Below are 18,416 nucleotides of genomic sequence, written 5' to 3' on the forward strand. Positions count from 1 at the left end.
TGATCTACCTAATAAATATCTGAGGACAAGAGATCACCCAAAGTTAATCCTATTAATAAAAAAAGGAGACTCAATTTAAATATTTTGGGTCAAAGACTCAAATTGGAATGTCCATGGGTTACAATTTCCTATTTCTAACCTTTTTGCAATAGAAAGTGAAAATAAAGGCATCTTATAGGAGTTACAAGTTTTGAACTAAAGTGTAACTTGTTGTTTGGTAGAGATTGTCCCCTAAATAGCAACTTGTTCTTTAAACCAGTGATGGATGTGTCGGACTCCCAATATGTATAAGGGACCACAAATCCACTATATATCACAATATCAGCCAACAATCACCCTATGACCTATATCAGCTGATATAGGGTGTATCAGATAAGCCAAAATCTGATACATATTGGCAATATGCCCAAGCATGGTTTTAGTTAAAATCCTCAATTAGAAAGAATTTTTCATAGCAAGAGCTTCCTATTTAAAGTTTGGGTCTTTGTTTCCAAACTAAGGAAATCTAAACTTAGCACTTCTATATGTTATAACTTGTTTCCTGTTTTTACTTCCATGCTTGCTTCCTGTGCTCATTCAAGGTATGCAATATCTTGCTTTGATGTTATTTTCAAGTTTAGCGCTTTTGTTACTTGGTCGTGCATCTTATGCATCGTCAACTCTAAAAATTGTGGTCAACTCCCCCCCCCCCCCCCCGCCAAAAAAAAAAAAAAAAAAAAGAAGTTATACTTGGTCAAATTTATTAAAAGGTCACTTTGGAAGTAGAAGTGTTGCATAGTTGCCTCTTCCGGTTAAAGTTGTTTTCCTCTAATATCAGTTTATCTTCTTGTGCTTTTATCACTTTAGGGCAAAACCTAGACCCACTACCTAAAAAGTATAGGAGTGTGCCCAACATCCAGCTCGAGTCAAGTCTTTTATTCTTCACCCAATAGGTGATTTGTGTTTTAGCTACCATTAAAAAGTGAGTAGACTCTTTATTATGCCCTAAAATTAGGCCATCATTTCAGCTTTTAAAATTGAGAGGTGTGTTTTAGACTATGACAGTTTTAACCGTTGTATGGAGCTTTGTCGTACAGCTAGGAGTGATTTTCTTCTCCTACACTTGTTTCTTCTATTATAAATAGAAGCTCATGTAATCTGTTAAGAAATAGTCCCACATGGATTAGTGAGTACAAAGATCTTGAGTTTATTAGTTGGGAAAGAAGTTTCCTAAGTTGGTTAGTCATTTTGGGATAGGGCCTTGGACCCAACTTTAGATGGTATCAGAGCAGGTACTCATATGTAGGTCTGCACCTAAAAACTATCTACTTATAGAGCCACAAAAAAAGGGCCTACACTTGAAACTATCCACTTGTAGAGTCTCAAAAGAGGGCCTACACCTAAAACTTCCTACTACTGAATTATCCACTTGTAGAGCCACAAAAGAGGGTCTACATGTGAGAGGGAGTGTTAAGGAATAGTCCCATATGAATTAGTGAGTACAAAGATCTTGAGTTTATTAGTTGGGAAAGAAGTTTCCTAAGTTGGCTAGTCATTTTGGAATAGGGCCTTGGACCCAACTTTACATAATCAAATTACAACAAGTTAGTGAAATATTTCTCTTTTCCAAAAATTCAACACAAATCAAGGAAATTACTAATCTCATCCTCTGATTAGTGTTTTGGCGTGTGTATGTTGTGATTTTTGATGTATGTCAGGGTCTCAATTTACAATGATCACATTTTATTTCATTTTTTTGAGAAAGTGATGAATTCATTAAACCAGAAAGAAAAACAAGATTAGGCAGGCCTCCCCCTTACAAGAGGAGCATGGAGGGAGGCCCCCTGCTTAGCACAACCGTCTACAACAGAATTTGCAGATTGGGGAACATGGGACCAAATACAGGTAATATAAGGGAGAATGTCCAAAATGGAGTAGTAAGCATCCCAAGAGGGAGAGGAGAACCATCCGATGATCACCGTAGAGTCTCCTTCAATGTGGAGCAGCCCAGAGATTTACAATGATCACATGCCAATGGTCTGGTGATGGCTTGGCAACAATGGGTTTTTCTCTCACTCATCTTGTAGTGGGTGATACTTATCTGTTAGATATTAGATGAATCTTTGTTGTAATATTTTTGCTCTTTTGTTTGGCTATTGCGTGTTTTCCCTTTTTTGGGTTGCTCAGCTGGTCTTCTATGACACCCTTTGTAATTTGATTTAGGTTCTTCTCCTTTCAATGAAATTTTAAGTATCTTTGATTTCATGGTTGGCTAGCCTCAAATAAAAAAAAGATGGGATAGTATTTTTGTTGTGGTTCTCTAAAATGGCTATTGCCCTTAAAAGTGGGTGGTTGCTTATTATTGTTCTTCATTAGGTTTTCTATTGTCATTAGGTGTTTTTCACTTCGTCTGAGTTCTAACTGACTGAATATAGGTCGTCTCTAATTGAAAAACTAAATGTGGCTGAAATTATTTTCACCAATCAGATTCAATTTCTTTATACAAGTTCATTGCTATCATTATTTGTGTTTGAAATCAAATAATGTGTTCATTTCGAATTTTCTAATTAGTGCTACCCATATTTTTTTACATTTTTCCAATGACAATCTTTCTCTTCACTGCTTTTCTAACCTATATGTTTTCTCCAATTGGACGTCTTGAGGTGTTGTGCTATTCACAAGGAAATGAATAACAAATATTAATCACAAACTGTCTTTAATGAAATCTTGCCTTTCTCAAAAAAAAAAAAAAAAAAAAAAAAAAAATGGAAGACCAATTTGGTGTATTTTTTCTTATACTTAAAATGGGGAATAATGTGAGACATATTTTGTAACAAGTTCAAGTTATACGCTCCAACTTAAAGGGAGTATTAGAAGTTACCACTTTGAGTTTATTTGATTTTTTTATTTTCTAAAAAAGTGTTTTCCTATAAAAACTAAGGTCCTAAGGTTTGAGGGGAGCAAAGGCATTATTATAATTTTTACTATTGGTTAATCTATAGATATGGGGAAACGTCTCTAAACCCAATCTCTCCTACGCTTTATTTTGGTAAATTTGACAAAGACAATGACACATTTATCATCATTTCTAACAGTTCCATAAATCCTTGCTAATGACAAGACCACATTAGATCAGGAAATAATGCATCCAAGTGACCATATTTAGAAATATAGCATCTACAAGGACCCTATTCGGAATCGTAATGATAAAAGTATAAATTCTTTTCAGGTATAAAAAGCTTCACTAACACAAGCAAATAAAAGAAAAAGCAACCCCCTCCCCCACAATTTGAATACTAAAGAAAAGAATAAAGAATCATTTTCTTAAATGGAAAAAAAAACACATACTTTGTGCCCCACTTAAGCTTAATTTTTTGCTTTTACATACTCATGCATATGGCTTCATCTTAAAGGCATACCTGAGCAATATAAACGGCAACCAGTGACTCAGGAAAAGGTCCGAATTTATTAGGCTTGATTATGTTTGCAAGTGAGCCATTTTCCACATATCTGCATTAGTTCAAAGGTCCATATTACAACACAAGTTTTTCTTCTTAAAGTATGACTTGCTTGTGCTTCTCTTCAGGACAATATATGCCAAACAACTAAGTGGACATCAGATGACAGGAAATGCAAAGTCACTCACTCGAGAATTATGTGCAGGTGAGTCTTTGTCTTCAATGATCCAAGATACTTCACAATGTTTTTATGGTTCAAGATCTGCAAAAGTGAACAAATAATAAATGCCATCAATAGTAAGGAAAAAGGTTATCTGTTTTCCATGGCCAGCTACTATAAAAATTTGAGAATGCGTCATTAATTACTTAAATCCTTAACATCTTTAAGAAGGATCAGACTATAATCTAGATACCTTTACAGTCAACTATTTTTACTCATTAACGCAAGAGAAAATTTTCCATCAGCATGAGCAACATAACTATATGTATGCAAGGTGATGTTGCAAGAACCAGGAGACACAGCATTATTAAAAGAGGTACATAGCTTCCTATCATAAAGAGATATTGCTTGTTCATTGCTTCATCCACAAGGGGTGGGCGTGTCAGTGATACATCTCACATGTTGTCTTATATGTTTCAGATTTTAGAGGTGTTGTAACGATACATATATAACATCTTACATGTTTTACTTTTTTAGTTATTAGTTTAGCTCGAGATTAGATGTCACAGTCCAATACACAAGACATGTCAGATTTTAAGGTGTAAAAGAAGTGAAACTTGAAGGTGGAGAGAGAGAAAGAGAAGAGAGACAGAAAGAGAAGAGAGAGAGGAGGAGAGAAAGTTAGAAGAAGCTCAGAATGAGCTGCGTTGAGGGTCGTGCACGATCCGCAATGCTATTTATTAGGTTTAGTTGGACAATTTACAAAAATACCACTCTTTACATAAAATCACTTATTCCCTTATAGCTCCTATCCTACTCTTCCTATGGATATAAATTTTTTATATAGACTAAATCAAACATGATGAGTAAGATAGTGCAGTAATATAAAATAACCGATCATGTAAAATAACCAAAATGCCCTTGCGCTGATTTTCTCACATAAGGGTTCCAATATTGTACCCTATATCGATACACCCAGCCCTGCTCATCTGGTTCTTCTACATTAATTTAATGATCCAAAAACACCCATGGCAGGGGATGTGGTACAAAAATTAGTAAATAAAATATCCAATAACTCAAGTTTAAGCTAAGACAGTTTTCTAAAAAGAAAAAGATGTATTGAGAAAAAACTAAGAACTTTTCAACATACTTTAAATGAAAGGCCTAATCAAAAGATAAGTTTCAAAAGTAGCTTCGAAAGACTTGACAGTAAGTTAACTTACTTCACAGTAAGTTAAAATTTTATTTGACGAACACACTTACGTCCCAGTAAATGGACCTCTCATTATGGATGAAAACAATAAAGAAATAATTTTGTGACATGAAAAAATCCTTTTTCTTAAGACAATGAAGAAATTCATTATTCACAGTGTTGCATCAGTCTAAAATAATAAATAACATAGCATCAAAACACAGAATGAAAACTGCAGTCTATTGAAGAATTTAGGCAAGTATGAGCGGGATTATCGTTGTTCAACATGATAAATTAGAAGCAAGAGCAGCCCTATGAGAAGAGTATAATGATCAGAAAAGAAAGTACACAGTAAAACAAAACATACCTTTAGTAGATCAATTTCTTGCTGAGATACAAAAATATCCACCAAAGAAGAAAAATTTGCAAAAGAGAAAGGTAAAATGTGAGGCATGTTTAAAAAAATAACAAAAGAAACACAATTTTAGTCATTTGATACAGTATCAAAAGTTATAGCGTACAATACTCCATGCTTTACATTACTAACGAAATGGGAACATTACCAGATTAATAAACATTACATTCAAGTGCTCCATTGAACATCATATTCATGAAAGAGGCAATATTTTTACGCCTAATCTGTTTATAAATTTATTGAAATGGTAACCCATTTTGACATAAATAAGATAATCACTTTAATTATCCAATTTTTAATTCCTTAGTCCATTTCTTCACTTTATCCTAACCTCAATAACCATATATCCAGGTTTATAATTGCAATATGGCTTTAGATATCACCACATAGTTCCCTTATCAGAACACAGCAGGCATAAGACTGGATTTGACATATAGGCCAACATATCGATTCATATCAGTCGATAGGCATCAGTTTTCCATATGGGATACTGATTCAAGACCTAGGCAGACAAAGTAGCATCTATATCATTTCTTTAATTCAAAGAAAAAGAAAATTTACTAAGAAAGAGGGTAACAAATATTTCCCAGGGCAGAAGCGAGTACAGTCAAAAACATAGCCTCTATCCCGTCATCATTATCACCAGGATAGCTTTACCCCGACATCGTTGAAGTCTCTCCTCACTATCCTCAACTAAACCTATTACTAACTTGCCCTTCTTCCAGTCATATGATCGCCCTTCTTCAAGTCAAACAATAACAATAATAACATTATCATGGACATTAACAACACAAAAAAATTCTTCAACTATTTCCCCATTGCCTCCACCCATGCGGTGCTTGGCCTTCCTCTATTCTTCATCCTTCCCTTAACTGTTAGCATTCTTAATATGCACCTCCGAACATTCCCAAACCATTTCAAAGGAGCCTCACTTAAATTCTTTTCACTATCCGAGCTACTCTTAAGTGGTCTGTAATATGTTCAGTTCTAACTGTTTTTCGTGATTATACGCATATCAATATAGCATTCTCCTCTACCACCTCCTTTGCAATAAATATTGCTTCTTCAATGCCCAGTTTTCCACATCACAAAGGATAGCTTACCAAATAATCATCTTGTAGATTTGCAGTTTTAGACATTCCAATATGCTTCTCTAATCACAAAATGCTTTATACACCAATCTCTATTTATGTCATTTTGATTTTTTTTTATTTTTTTTTTTGAGACTAGTGTGAATATTATTAAAGAAAACAAGAAGATACAAGCATCTTAGGGGAGCTCTCCCGAAACAACAATGGATTAAAGGGAGGCTCCCTATTTAGCAAAGTTGTCAACAAGAGAATTTGCAAACTGAGGTATATGGGCCCAAGTACAAGTGAGGGTAGAAGTGATGTCTGCGATTTCGTGAAATACAGTCAAATGACGCCATGGAGGATCCTTGGGAGAAGAGCACCAACCAATCACCACCGAGGAGTCTCCTTCAATAAGCAGGGGGTCAGAGAAGTGGTCACAAAAAATTATGAGGCCATAGAGAAGCTGAAATAGCTCAGTATGGAGTTAGAGACCCCCATGGGCCCAACATGGGAGTAGAGTAAGACACTATCTGAATTCCTGATAACACCACCAAAGTTAACAAGCCCGGGGTTGCCAATGGCACTACCATCGACGTTGAGCTTGATCGCACCAACAAGGGGAGGCTGCCAAGTTTCCATGGTATGGGCCCAAGGCGGGGGAGACATATGAGCTTCAACATGCCAATTGAAGCGAAGGAAGGTGCCACTGGGGTTTTGGAATTCCTTCCTGGTGTGGAGTCAGTAGGAAACATGGCCAAAATCAAGTCGGAGACCTTCTCATTTCTGAATTTGCAATTGAAGTGGCAATTGTTTATCTCTTTCCAAAGACACCAAGGAATGAACGCGAGGTAGCAGAAGAGGAGATCTTTTCCCAATTTTGGGATGTTGATTCCCAACACCGTGAACTAGGGGGAGGTGAGGTCCTTAGGGATATTGAAGTGAATACCAATCTTGTTGAGCATGTGGGACCAAAGCTTCCAAGCAAATGGGCAAAGGAGGAGCAGGTGGTTGACACATTCCTCGGCAGCATTGCAAAATGGGCAGAGAGCACATGGAGCAGTGTGTCAATGCCAATGGAGATTATCCACGATTAGAATTTTGTTAAGGCAAGCAATCCAAAGAAAGAACTTGACTTTAGGCGGCCTGTAAAACTTTCGAACAATTGCAGCATCAATGGGATTGAGGGCTGCAGTCCACCCCTTGAGGTGGTAATATGCTGAGGTGATCGAGAATATTCCACTAGCGTCCAGCAGCCAGATCATCTTAACAGGGACATTCGCCCGAATTTTAAAAGAGCCCAAGTCATTCAAAAGATTGCAAGCACCAAGAGCCTCAACATCATTGAGCCTGCGCCATAATTGGAAATTGCAGCATCCGTTGGGGCACAAGACATCAGCAACAGTCACCGAGAATTGTGAGGCCACTGTTAGCAATGAGTGACAAGAAGAAGCAAGGGGGTCAGGCCCAATCCACCAATCCAACCAAAACTTCGTCATCAACCCATTGCCAATGTAATAGTGATTAGCATTAGCAAACTTTAGCAAGAAGAGGAAGAAGTATCTCCAAAGAGGCGAGAGATGATAACAATGTCCATCAGTAGGCCACCAACCATTGACCCACCTGAGCTTAGCAGCCTCCATAGGTTGCCAAATAGACTTGGGCGCTATGTTGAATTTTCAAATCCACTTGAACAAAAGGGTGGAGTTCATATCAGTAGTAAGCCGAATGTCAGGGCTGCTCATGGTCTTAGGTCTGCAGATATCTATTCAACTAACGAGGTGATATTTGAATTCGCCTCTAGGCCCTCTCCAAAGAAAACATCTCTTAAGGGTTTCAATCCGATGACAAATTGAGGCGAAGCAGGGAATGAGGGAGAGGAAGTAACTAGGAATCTCAGCAAGGCAAGATTGTAACAGCACAAGCCTGCCAACCTTCGACATTAGTTTACCCCTCCATGATGTCAACCTTAGTTCCAACTTTTCAAGCATAGGGGTCCAAAGGTTTTTATGAGGAAGGCAATCAATAAGACGCAAGCCCAGGTAGGAGCCAGGTGTTGAATCCAGCGAGCAACCAAGGTAGGTGGCCATGAAGTTTAACTCACTAGCATCAATGAAGTAACACATGAGTGTAGTTTTCTACCAATTGAGAGCTCGAAGAGGTTGAGGAGGGCTTTAATGTGTTTGATCTACTCAAAGGTGCCTTCTCAAAAGAACATAGTGTCATCAACAAACTGTAGAAGTGGGATGTCGAGCTTCGGTTAACTGGAGATGGGCCAAAGCCAACCAGTCTCCTTGGCCATATATATCATCGAGGATAGGTACTCAACAATCAGGTTGAAGAGGAAAGGTGAAAGGGGGTCTCCTTGTCGAATGCCTCAAGAGCTCCAGAAGAAATTGCTAGAGGTACCATTGAGGAGGACAGAGTAGGAAGACGAGGAGGAGATGCAACTTCTAATCCCAAACCGCCAACGGTTGCTGAAGCCCCCACACAGGAGGAGGTCGTCAAGGAGTTGTCAGTTGACGCGATCAAATGCCTTCTCAAGATCGAGCTTGAGAGCAAATTTGGGGTTACTGGATTTCTTGAAGTAGTCCAGGATTTCATGTGCTGCCATGGCTAAATCAAGAATATTTCGCCCTTTCACAAAAGCACTTTGGCTTTAGTGGACGATCGTAGGGAGAATCGACTTGAATGTGTGGGCAAGGAGTCGGGTAATGACTTTGTATAGGCTGCAGACGAGGCTGATTGGTCTAAAGTCATGGGGATGCTCGGTGCTAGCCTTCTTGGGAACAAGTGCTATGAATCAAACTACCATAGCTCAGTAAGTGATACCGTTTTGATGGAAATTGTGGATCATGGCAGTCAAATCATCCTCGATGATTGACCAAGAGTTTCTATAGAATTCTCCATTAAAGCCGTCAAAACCAGAAGCTTGATGAAGGGGCATCTCAAGGGCAGTAGCTTCGATTTCATTGGAGGAGAAGGGCAACAACATAGGACGATTCTAAGAAGCTGGAAGTTCTGAAGCTTGGGCCAATTGGTACATTCCTCCATGTACAAGTCTAGGAAAAAAGCTTATGAGAGCATTAGTCAGGGAGGCTCTATCCGAGGTTACTTCATTGTTGATGCAGAAGAAGTAACCCCATTAGTCTTCCTTTTGCCTGAGGCCAAAAGTCATCCTGTATTTGTTCCATGAGTTGCATCAAAATTGTCTAATGGACTTAAAGATGCAACATTACAATTCATGTTGGGCTAGACGGTGTTATTAGAGACTCTCAAGGACAGATGGTTTTCACCTTTTCTAGCCCTCTTGGGGTAGCTACCTCCATTGACTCCCAAGCTTACATAGTTCTTCACAGTGTCAAGATTGTTGTGAGTGAAGGCATGGATCAATGTTGGTTGAGGAGCCATTAGCAGGGGTGCCAAATCTTCAGACCTCGCCTTAGAAACTTTTACATATCTGTGAGGAGATTTCGGATTTAGAGCAGCATCCCAGTACTTCCTGGAGCCATATTCCATATGCAGCAAACTTGGTTGCTGATTCTTGCAAAAGACACAACTTACAAACCAGAAACGTCCACAGTAAATTATAGTCTTTTTCCTTTTCTTTCTGGTGACTCTTGTTTCTTCCTTGTATCTTGTGCGAAAATAAGAAATAGGAGAATAAAAGGAGAGAAGAAGAAGAGATGGAGAAAAGAGTGGCTGAAAGAGAACATTGGAGTCAGCTTTTGTTGGAGGCTGAGCACGACCCCTCTTCCTTCTTATTAACTTAAGTGGTTTGAAAGACAATTACATATTTACACCTCTTACAAATAACTCCTTTTAATAACTTCCTAAGAACACATCTAAACAACATAAAACTGGACCATAGACACACCTTAACATTCTAAGTATGACAGTACTCATTGAAGTATACAAATAACGTAAAATAACCAAACTGCCCATCCCATTTGACACTCCCTCTAGCTAGAGCATATATGTCTAGGAGCCCCAGCTTGTTACAAAATGTCCCAAATTCACGTCTACACAAGACTTTAATAAAAATGTCACCAACTTGTTCACTAGACCAAATAATAAGGGGTAACGACTTCTTTCTACATTACTGCATCTCGAATAAAGTGGCAATGAACTTCTATATGTTTGGTCATTTCATGAAAACCCGGATTGCTTACAATGAAGATAGATGCATAGTTATCATACACAATATATGATCATAGGTTTTTCAACCGGAAAATTTAACTCCTGAAAAACAGACTTCACCTACATCCACTCACGTACAGTATGAGTCATAGCTCAATATTCAACTTCCGCACTAAAACAAGCCATCACATTCTACTTTTTGCTCTTCTAACTTACCAAGTTTCCCCCTACGAACATACAATAACTAGTAGTCTCAATATCAAGCTTAGAGCTAGCATAGTCTGCATTTGAAAAAGTTTCTATCTTCAAATGATTATGAGGTTCAAACATCAGTCCCTTTCCAAGTGACCCTTTTAAATACATCAACATCCTCCAAGTAGCCTCCAAATGTATTTCGTGTGGATGTTCCATGAATTGATTTACCACACTTAATAGGAAATGATATATTAGGACAAGTGACTATGGCATTAATCAACTTCCCAACTAACCTTAAATACATTGTTTTGTCTTTAAGCTCATCACTGTTTTTGTCATACATTGTTTTGTCTTTCAGTTCATCACTGCTTTTGTCATGAAGGTCATTACCAACTTACATAGGTGTCTCTACAAGTTTCGCACCTAACAAATCATACTCTTATAACATATCAGTAATGTACTTCCTCTTTGTTAATACAACTCTTGCCTTGATTCTAGCAACTTATATCCCAAGGAAGTACTTTAAAGAACCTAAATCTTTGGTCTATAAATGTTTAGCAAGGTGCTCCTTTGATTGCCTCACCTTTCTTATCACTCCCTCATAAGATGATATCATCAACATAAACAAGTAAAACTACAATTCCAAATGACCACTTCATAACAAAAAGAGAGTGATTACAATTACTTCGAGAGAACCCAAAGGACATCACTACCTGGTTGAACTTCTCAAACCATGACCTAGGACTCCTTTTAAGTTCATACATTGCCTTCCTTAGTCTACAAACATTTCCAGTCTCGTCTGAGCAACCCAGGGGGTTACTCCACATAGACTCTTCTTCTAAATCTCCATATAAGAAAACATTTTTAATGTCTAACTAAAACAAGGGTTATTCCTGGTTAACTGCAATAGACACAAGAATACATAGAAGTCAATTTGGAAACACGTGAGAATGCCTCAAAAATATTGATATTGTAGGTTTAAGTATACCCCTTAGCAACCAAACGAGCTTTATATCTTTCAATAGAACCATCCGCTCTATACTTCACAGTGTATACCGAAGACATCCCACAACTGTAGTATTTGAAGGTGGATCACACAAACTCCATGTACCTCTGTCATGTAAAGCTTCCATCTCAGCATCCATAGCACACTTCCACTTGGGAGATAAGAGAGCATATTGCATAGAAGAAGGAATGGTACAAGAAGACAAAGACACATAATTAGACAACGGATGTCTAGTGGACATCAGCCTTATGAATAGCAACAGGAAGACGTAAATCAGTTACCTCAAGTGTTGCAGACAAAGAGGATACTAGAATAGGCAAGATAGAGGGAACCTTGGCCCATTTCTGAATGGATTGTCGTCATTGATATACCTATAAGGGTCTTTATGCAATAATAAATGGTGGCGGACTAGGAACATCATCCACAAGAGTAGGAGCAACTATACCTATATCTATGAAAGACAAAATGGAATCCAAATCGGAGTTAGAGAAGAAAAGAACATTTTCAGAGAATGTCACATCAGGGGATACAAATGTCTTTCTAGTAGAAGGGCAAAACCATTCGTATCTCTTCTATGTACGAGAATCCTCAAAAAAACACATTTGGCTGCACGGACAACTTATCCGTAGAAGAACCAACACATGCAAAATAGAAACACCCAAAAAACGAGGTCAGAGATGAAACAAAGTAGCCGATGGATTCAATATTTGGAGGGGAATTTTACCTCCAAGTACCAAAGAAAACATCTTTTTTATAAGGAAACAAGCAGTAAACACAGCATCACCCTAATATGACTTGGGAATATGCATATGAATGAGCATTATGCACGCAACTTCTAGAAGATGATGATTCTTACGCTCAACTACTCTATTTTGTTATAGAGTGAAGACACTCAAAGATTGATGAATTATTCCATGAATTATCCACTAGTCCCTATTAAAGATGATTGGGAAGCAGAGGATAGCCAAGTAATGACTTGGTCACTAAATAGTAAAGATTCAAAATTGAGGAGTTAAATCATGAATTATGAAACAGTGACGGAAATGTGGATATCTTTAGAGGCGTTATATGTACAAAAGAGCAATTTGTCTCGGGTGTATGAGTTATATGTTAAGCTATTCAGACTTAAGCAAGGTGAAAGTTACTAACTACTAGAGTGAGTTACAAAGCATCCTGCATGAAATTAGTATCTTTCACACTTTCACCATAGATGAAAAAGAGTTTTGAAAACAACAAGGGCAGATACATGTTGCTAAATTTTTAAATGGCTTGGGACTAGAATTTGACACAATATGGACTCAACTAGTTGCCTCATTTAACATCCCATCATTTTCAAAAGCCTTTAGCAAAGTTATGAGTGCAGAAACAACACTTACATCCAAGGAAAGTAAAGAAGTTAGAGGTGTTGAAGCAGCTGCACTTAATTCTCAAGGTCGATCAAAATTTGTGAGAACCGTGGTGGAAGTGGTAGAGACAAAGGCCGTGATGGTTCAAGTAGAGGAAGAGGTCAAAGTGATGGTAAAGGTGACAGGAAGCCTGTTCACCATGGACGCACAAACCATTTTTCTAATAAGTATTGGAACAAGTTTGGCAAGCCTGCATGGGCTAACTCTTTTGTTTATTACAGCACTCAGTCCTCTACCAGTTTTGTTGTAGGTACACTACCAAGTGCTCCCGATGAGTTGCAGCACCTAGATCCGCACATTGCTCAGTTGACTTCAGCTTCCTCCTCGGTATTTGTAGTTCAGCCTACACTTCCTACAACTTCCCTTGCTAATTCAATTATGTCAGCTTTTCTCCTGCGTCCTATGTCTTTCTAGGTTATTGACTCAAGAGCTTCATTCCATATGTAATGTAGGTCATCCTTATTCACTGATTTAAGTGAGTCTTCTATCGTTAAACATGTTACTCTTACTGATGGGTCAGTTTCTTCAGTTTATGAAGTAGGCAACATTGAACCCACCCCATTCATGTCACTTAATTTTGTATTATTTGTTCCCAAGTTTCCTCTTAATTTGTTTTCAGTTAGTCAACTCACAAAGTCCATTAATTGCTCAGTGACCTTTTATTCTACTTGTGTGTGTTAGGATCTCATGACAAGGAAGATGATTGGTTCCACGCATGAGAGTAGAGGACTATATAACCTAGAAGGCTCACTACAATAGTCTCCACCTGCTCTACATCTTGTAATTTCACCCTTCCAATGACATTTACGGCTACGACACCCTTCTCCAACAAAGTTGATCCAGCTATTTCATGCTTTATTCCTTCAAGTTTGTCCTATCAACTGGGAAAACTGCCACTTACACTACATTTAACTATCTCTCTGCCTCTCTTGGGTGTTGCAAGTAGCGTCTTATCCTCTCCTAAATAAAAATCTCTCACCTCTCAAATACAGCTCATGCTGCAATTTAGAACTCATTAGGATGTTAGTTCTACAAGATCCACACAAGTTCTTAGAAGTTTAAATACAGTATTATCTAGTAAACATTTGTACTTCCTACATTCTATTTTCTAGAAAATATTTTCTTAGCACAGAATAGAAAAATAATGGAACTATACTTATAGTGTCATGTGAAAGACTATACTCACAATAAATTTTCTTTTCTATTCTCAAAAAAGAAAAAGTGTCTATGTGAAAAACAGAAGTATACTTCTAGTCACATGTGAATAATGGACGTGCATGTGGGTAATGGAAGTTAAGTAGAAGTGTCAAGCAAAAAATGGATGTATACAGAAATAAAGTAGTCCTCGATGTAGTGTTGAAGTCATCATATCATGACTTTATATGGAATGAATGGATTTAGAAGTCACTACAGATTTCCATCCCAATATTAAACCAGAGATTTGAAAGCAAATGGAATGTTCATCAACTTTCATGCATGGGAAGCCACTTCAAGATAGATTTCTCAGAGATGATCTTGTAACATAAAGGTGTTCTTCCGGGATCAGTCTGGCAAATGGATAGAAGGAAAAAAAAGCAATGTTGAGAATCGCAAGTAGCACCAAGAATGTTTTCTAAAATTCAAACTTCAACCAGGAAGCTAAGCATAAATGTTTTTGAACAATTATAAGCATTATAAATGAATACCAGTACAAACATTGAATGAGTTTCAATTGCCACTGCATTGCTTACTTATTATTCCCAATTGCATGCCATTTACATGATCTTAAGAGTCCTAATCCTTTTTGAAATACTTGGTCAGGAAATGAAAAACGTAAAAAGCAAGACATTTTAAAAAGACAAACCAAGTACTCGGTGTTTTCTTTTTAAGAACAAGTATTCAGTATTTTTTTTAAGCAGCAAAGAAGGATTCAGTAAATGGCTCACCATTATAATGTTGAGATCCTCCTGAGGGATATTTTCCAAGGAAACTTGTTTAATTGCCACAAAATCTCCATTCTCCAAGTCCAAGCCTTTATATACTCGACCATATGCTCCTTTTCCAATTTCATCCCCAAGCATCTATGTCAAAAAACACCACTAAAATGGGTCCACATCCAAATTTTAGCACAACTCCATAAAACAGGGAAAACCAAACAAGACTCTTACATATTTATTGTCAAGTGTCTTTGATTTGTGGAAATGTGCTGCTGTAGCAGCTTGTCGAGACATCTTGGAAAACTGCTCTGTCTTCCACCAAAAAATCTACTAAACCACCCGTACATGCCCCTGAAATAGTCCCACAAGGAAAAGAGCAAAGATTCTGAATTCAGCAGGTAATAAAAAATGAAAAAAAAAGAAATAAAGTTATACAAAGTTAGGAACACACAGGCATTGCTGTTGCTTTCTTCCTTTCACCATAACCTGGTAACTTTTATACACCCTAATTACATCAAGGACTGGAATTACAAGGAAATTGCTTCATGAGGTTTTTCTATTGCACAAAAGCAAGTCTAAAGGAAGATAGTAAGGAATGTGTAGCTCCTAGCAAGTAAACAAAAAGGCAGAATAATGATAGGACCACAGACATTGGAGAACATTTAAGAAGAAAACAAAAGGACTCAGAGACCCAGGCTGGAAAAATTCTCCCTGGGTACAGCTGGAAACAGATTTCCAGTTACATGTCTCCAGAAAATCCACTATAAAGTAGGCACTGCCCGGAAAATTATCCAACTTCTCTTAGTTTCTTTTTTTTTTTAATTTCTCTCACTTAAATATAATTTTTTTTCTGGAAAAAAATGTTATTGAAGAGCACACCCAAAAACACAAACTAATAGTAGAAATTTTTCTTCCAAGAACTAGTATCTTTATATGATAATTATGACACTAAAATTCTTTTGGAACAACATCCTTGTCTTCTTTTCAACTTGTAAATAGTTTATCAATAAAAATTTCAAATTTACCATCAATTTTGGAAACAATCCATGCTAGAAAAGCACAGCTGACACAAATATTAAAATTATGAGCTTCATAAGACAAGCTCTACCTAAAAGAAATAACTTACATCAAAACCATATATCACACTCAATTTCTTAGCGACAATCCTGTGCAATGCTGTGATATACAACCTGCATTAAAGATTTTCACTCAAATCTTCTCCCTAAGAAGAATCCTAGTTCTAATTTTCTCTATTCTCTAGTAAATCAAATTTTCCTACATTTTGATCTTGTTTGTGATATCTGATTTTTCTAGAATCCTGCATGGACCAAGCTCACATAACCAATAAATTATTATGCACCTCAGCTTATTCCAACAAGTTTTTTAAAGAAAGAATGTACCTAAAATTCAAAAAAAAAAAAAAAAATCATTCCAGATATGTCACAGAAAGAAGTATATAGCTGAAATGACGAATCCAGAAAGGATAGCATCATAAATTAAACTCAGTAGTTCCAAAACAAAACCGGAGATCATCCTAGTGTACTGGAAAGCCAATTTAAAAAAAAAAAAAAAATTGTACCAATTGCAGAGGAAAAAAAAACTCAACTTGTCGATTGTTCTGACAGAACGAGTATCTCAATTTCACAAAACAGTGGAAGAGTTTACGTTTGGTTGTTCCCTGCTGCTTCACATGGATTACGGGATTGATTTTGTTTGAAATAGACATATGGATATAATTCCAAACTGTAGGGGAAAGGTGTCAGATAAACTCTTCATCAACATAACATCACTTAAATTAAGGTGTCAAGAATGATCCAACAATGCTAAGAATATCCCCGCACACCATTTGCTTCTTTGCACAATGAAGACAAATTATAGATAGTTCATTAATTTCATGATAATGGACAAAAATGAGGGTGTCACTAACTTAATGACCTCAGATTGGATTCGAAGAAATTGAGGCGAGAATCGGTTCAAACAGAGAAAAGAAGGCATGGAGAGAAGAATGGCCAATGCTCCAATCCGAAGCTACCACGCGCCCACTAACGGAATAGTGCTGGACAACGGACCAAGAAGGGAGAGAGATTCTTACCGGTTCGACGCTAGAGGTACCACCACCACCACCACAACGAAGCGAATGCAGGAATCATGCTGCGAGACTGAAGCTTAAGGAGATAGAGGGCAGTTCTTAGAATTTCAGAAAGGACAATTACACGGCCCTAATCGAGAAAGGAGAAAAGTAAAACCCCAGATTCGTTACAGCAGGATAGCCAGACAGAGCGAGGTCGATCCTTCTCCCATCGAGCAGCGTCTTCTGTTCTCTTTCCATCAGTGAATGAATCAATTTAACTCTATCTCTGTGTTCCTTTTTTCTCTTGAAGAGAATAAATGAATTAATTAGCTGTATAATCGGAACTTTCACGATGAGCTTTGTTAGCACGGGTCGACGATATAATGGCTTCCAGGAGTTGCTCTTCTGTGATCACGATTCCCGAATAGTTGGAGACAGAATAACATATTTGGAGAGTTGAGACGATGAGACCACGAGGACGTGGTCACGATACAACCGATGAGTGCCTCTTATTAATGAGCCGTTGAAAAGGTTCCAGGAACATTCACTGTGACCTTTAATTCTCCATTTATGGCAATCCTACAGTCCGTGTCGATCTCTGTTCGATTTAAGCCTCTAGTCCATTTCTGCCCTGGCCTAAGTGGCAGGGGTAGGCAAGTCGGGAAGTAATATGGATTGGGACACGAAGAATCCGAATACGTATCGACCCATCGGATAACTCAAGGTTGAAGGTTGATTTAGGGCAAAAATATTTTTAAATCTTAAAAAATCATTAAAAATTATTTAATTGTATTTGTTTCATATACATATATTTTTTTTAAATAAAAATAAAAAAATTCACCCATTTTCCAATGTCAATGTTACTTAAATTGACGAAAAAAACTATGCTAGGTCTATTTGGAAATGGGAATTAGAAATAGAAAAATTAATTTTATGATAGGTTTATTAGGTTCCTGAGGCGTAAAACTAAATGGAGTGAATAAGGTTTTTGCTAGGTTAATGCACTCCAAAATGAGATTTTTAAAAATCTTTGTTCAATTTCAGTTCTTAAGAACGTTCTTAACAAGAAAAACACCTGCAAAGTTCAAATATAAGCAAGTACACGATCAACCAACTAATATAATTAACATAATTAATTTTAGAGTATTTTACAATTCAAACTGAGGTTTGGGGTAAAATGAAGCTTACATCTAAAGGATAGAAAAATCAATTTATAACGATGCCTATAAAGGGACTTACAACAGCATACCTAGGCTACATAAGTCTATAGATAATGCCTACACAAGTCCAGAGGTTAGGTGTACACTAACCTAGATACTACATACACAAGCATTGAGAGTAAAGGGTACACAAGCCTATACACTAAGGGCACATAAGCCTATAAACTAAGGATACCTACACTCATAAC

The 18,416-nt window shown here is 37.3% G+C and overlaps 1 protein-coding gene across 4 annotated transcripts in view; it reads right to left on the reverse strand.

Annotated features, from left to right (window-relative positions):
- The window catches only part of LOC137933890 (MAP3K epsilon protein kinase 1-like), a 31,572-nt gene extending 14,045 nt beyond the window's left edge, over positions 1–17,527 (reverse strand). Inside the window, exons 1-7 of one of the 4 annotated variants that reach the window (XM_068777977.1) lie at positions 17,030–17,527; positions 16,544–16,680; positions 15,169–15,288; positions 14,947–15,081; positions 5,157–5,177; positions 3,626–3,699; positions 3,399–3,489 (exon numbers count right to left, since the gene is read on the reverse strand). In XM_068777977.1, the coding sequence (XP_068634078.1) occupies positions 3,399–3,489; positions 3,626–3,699; positions 5,157–5,177; positions 14,947–15,081; positions 15,169–15,231 (384 nt within the window). In that variant the 5' untranslated portion in view covers positions 15,232–15,288; positions 16,544–16,680; positions 17,030–17,527. Of the gene's footprint in view, positions 1–3,398; positions 3,490–3,625; positions 3,700–5,156; positions 5,178–14,946; positions 15,082–15,168; positions 15,289–15,388; positions 15,452–16,543; positions 16,681–17,029 lie in introns of those variants that run through there. The other 3 variants (XM_068777976.1, XM_068777979.1, XM_068777978.1) reach the window with 3 other exon arrangements.
- Between the last annotated feature and the right edge of the window lie 889 nt (positions 17,528–18,416).

The sequence above is a fragment of the Aristolochia californica genome, unplaced genomic scaffold (assembly GCF_029961685.1).
Source record: "Aristolochia californica isolate CCGP_79_NKW_82.1479 unplaced genomic scaffold, dmAriCali1.0.hap1 SCAF_6, whole genome shotgun sequence".
In the NCBI taxonomy this organism is placed as follows: Eukaryota; Viridiplantae; Streptophyta; class Magnoliopsida; order Piperales; family Aristolochiaceae; genus Aristolochia; species Aristolochia californica.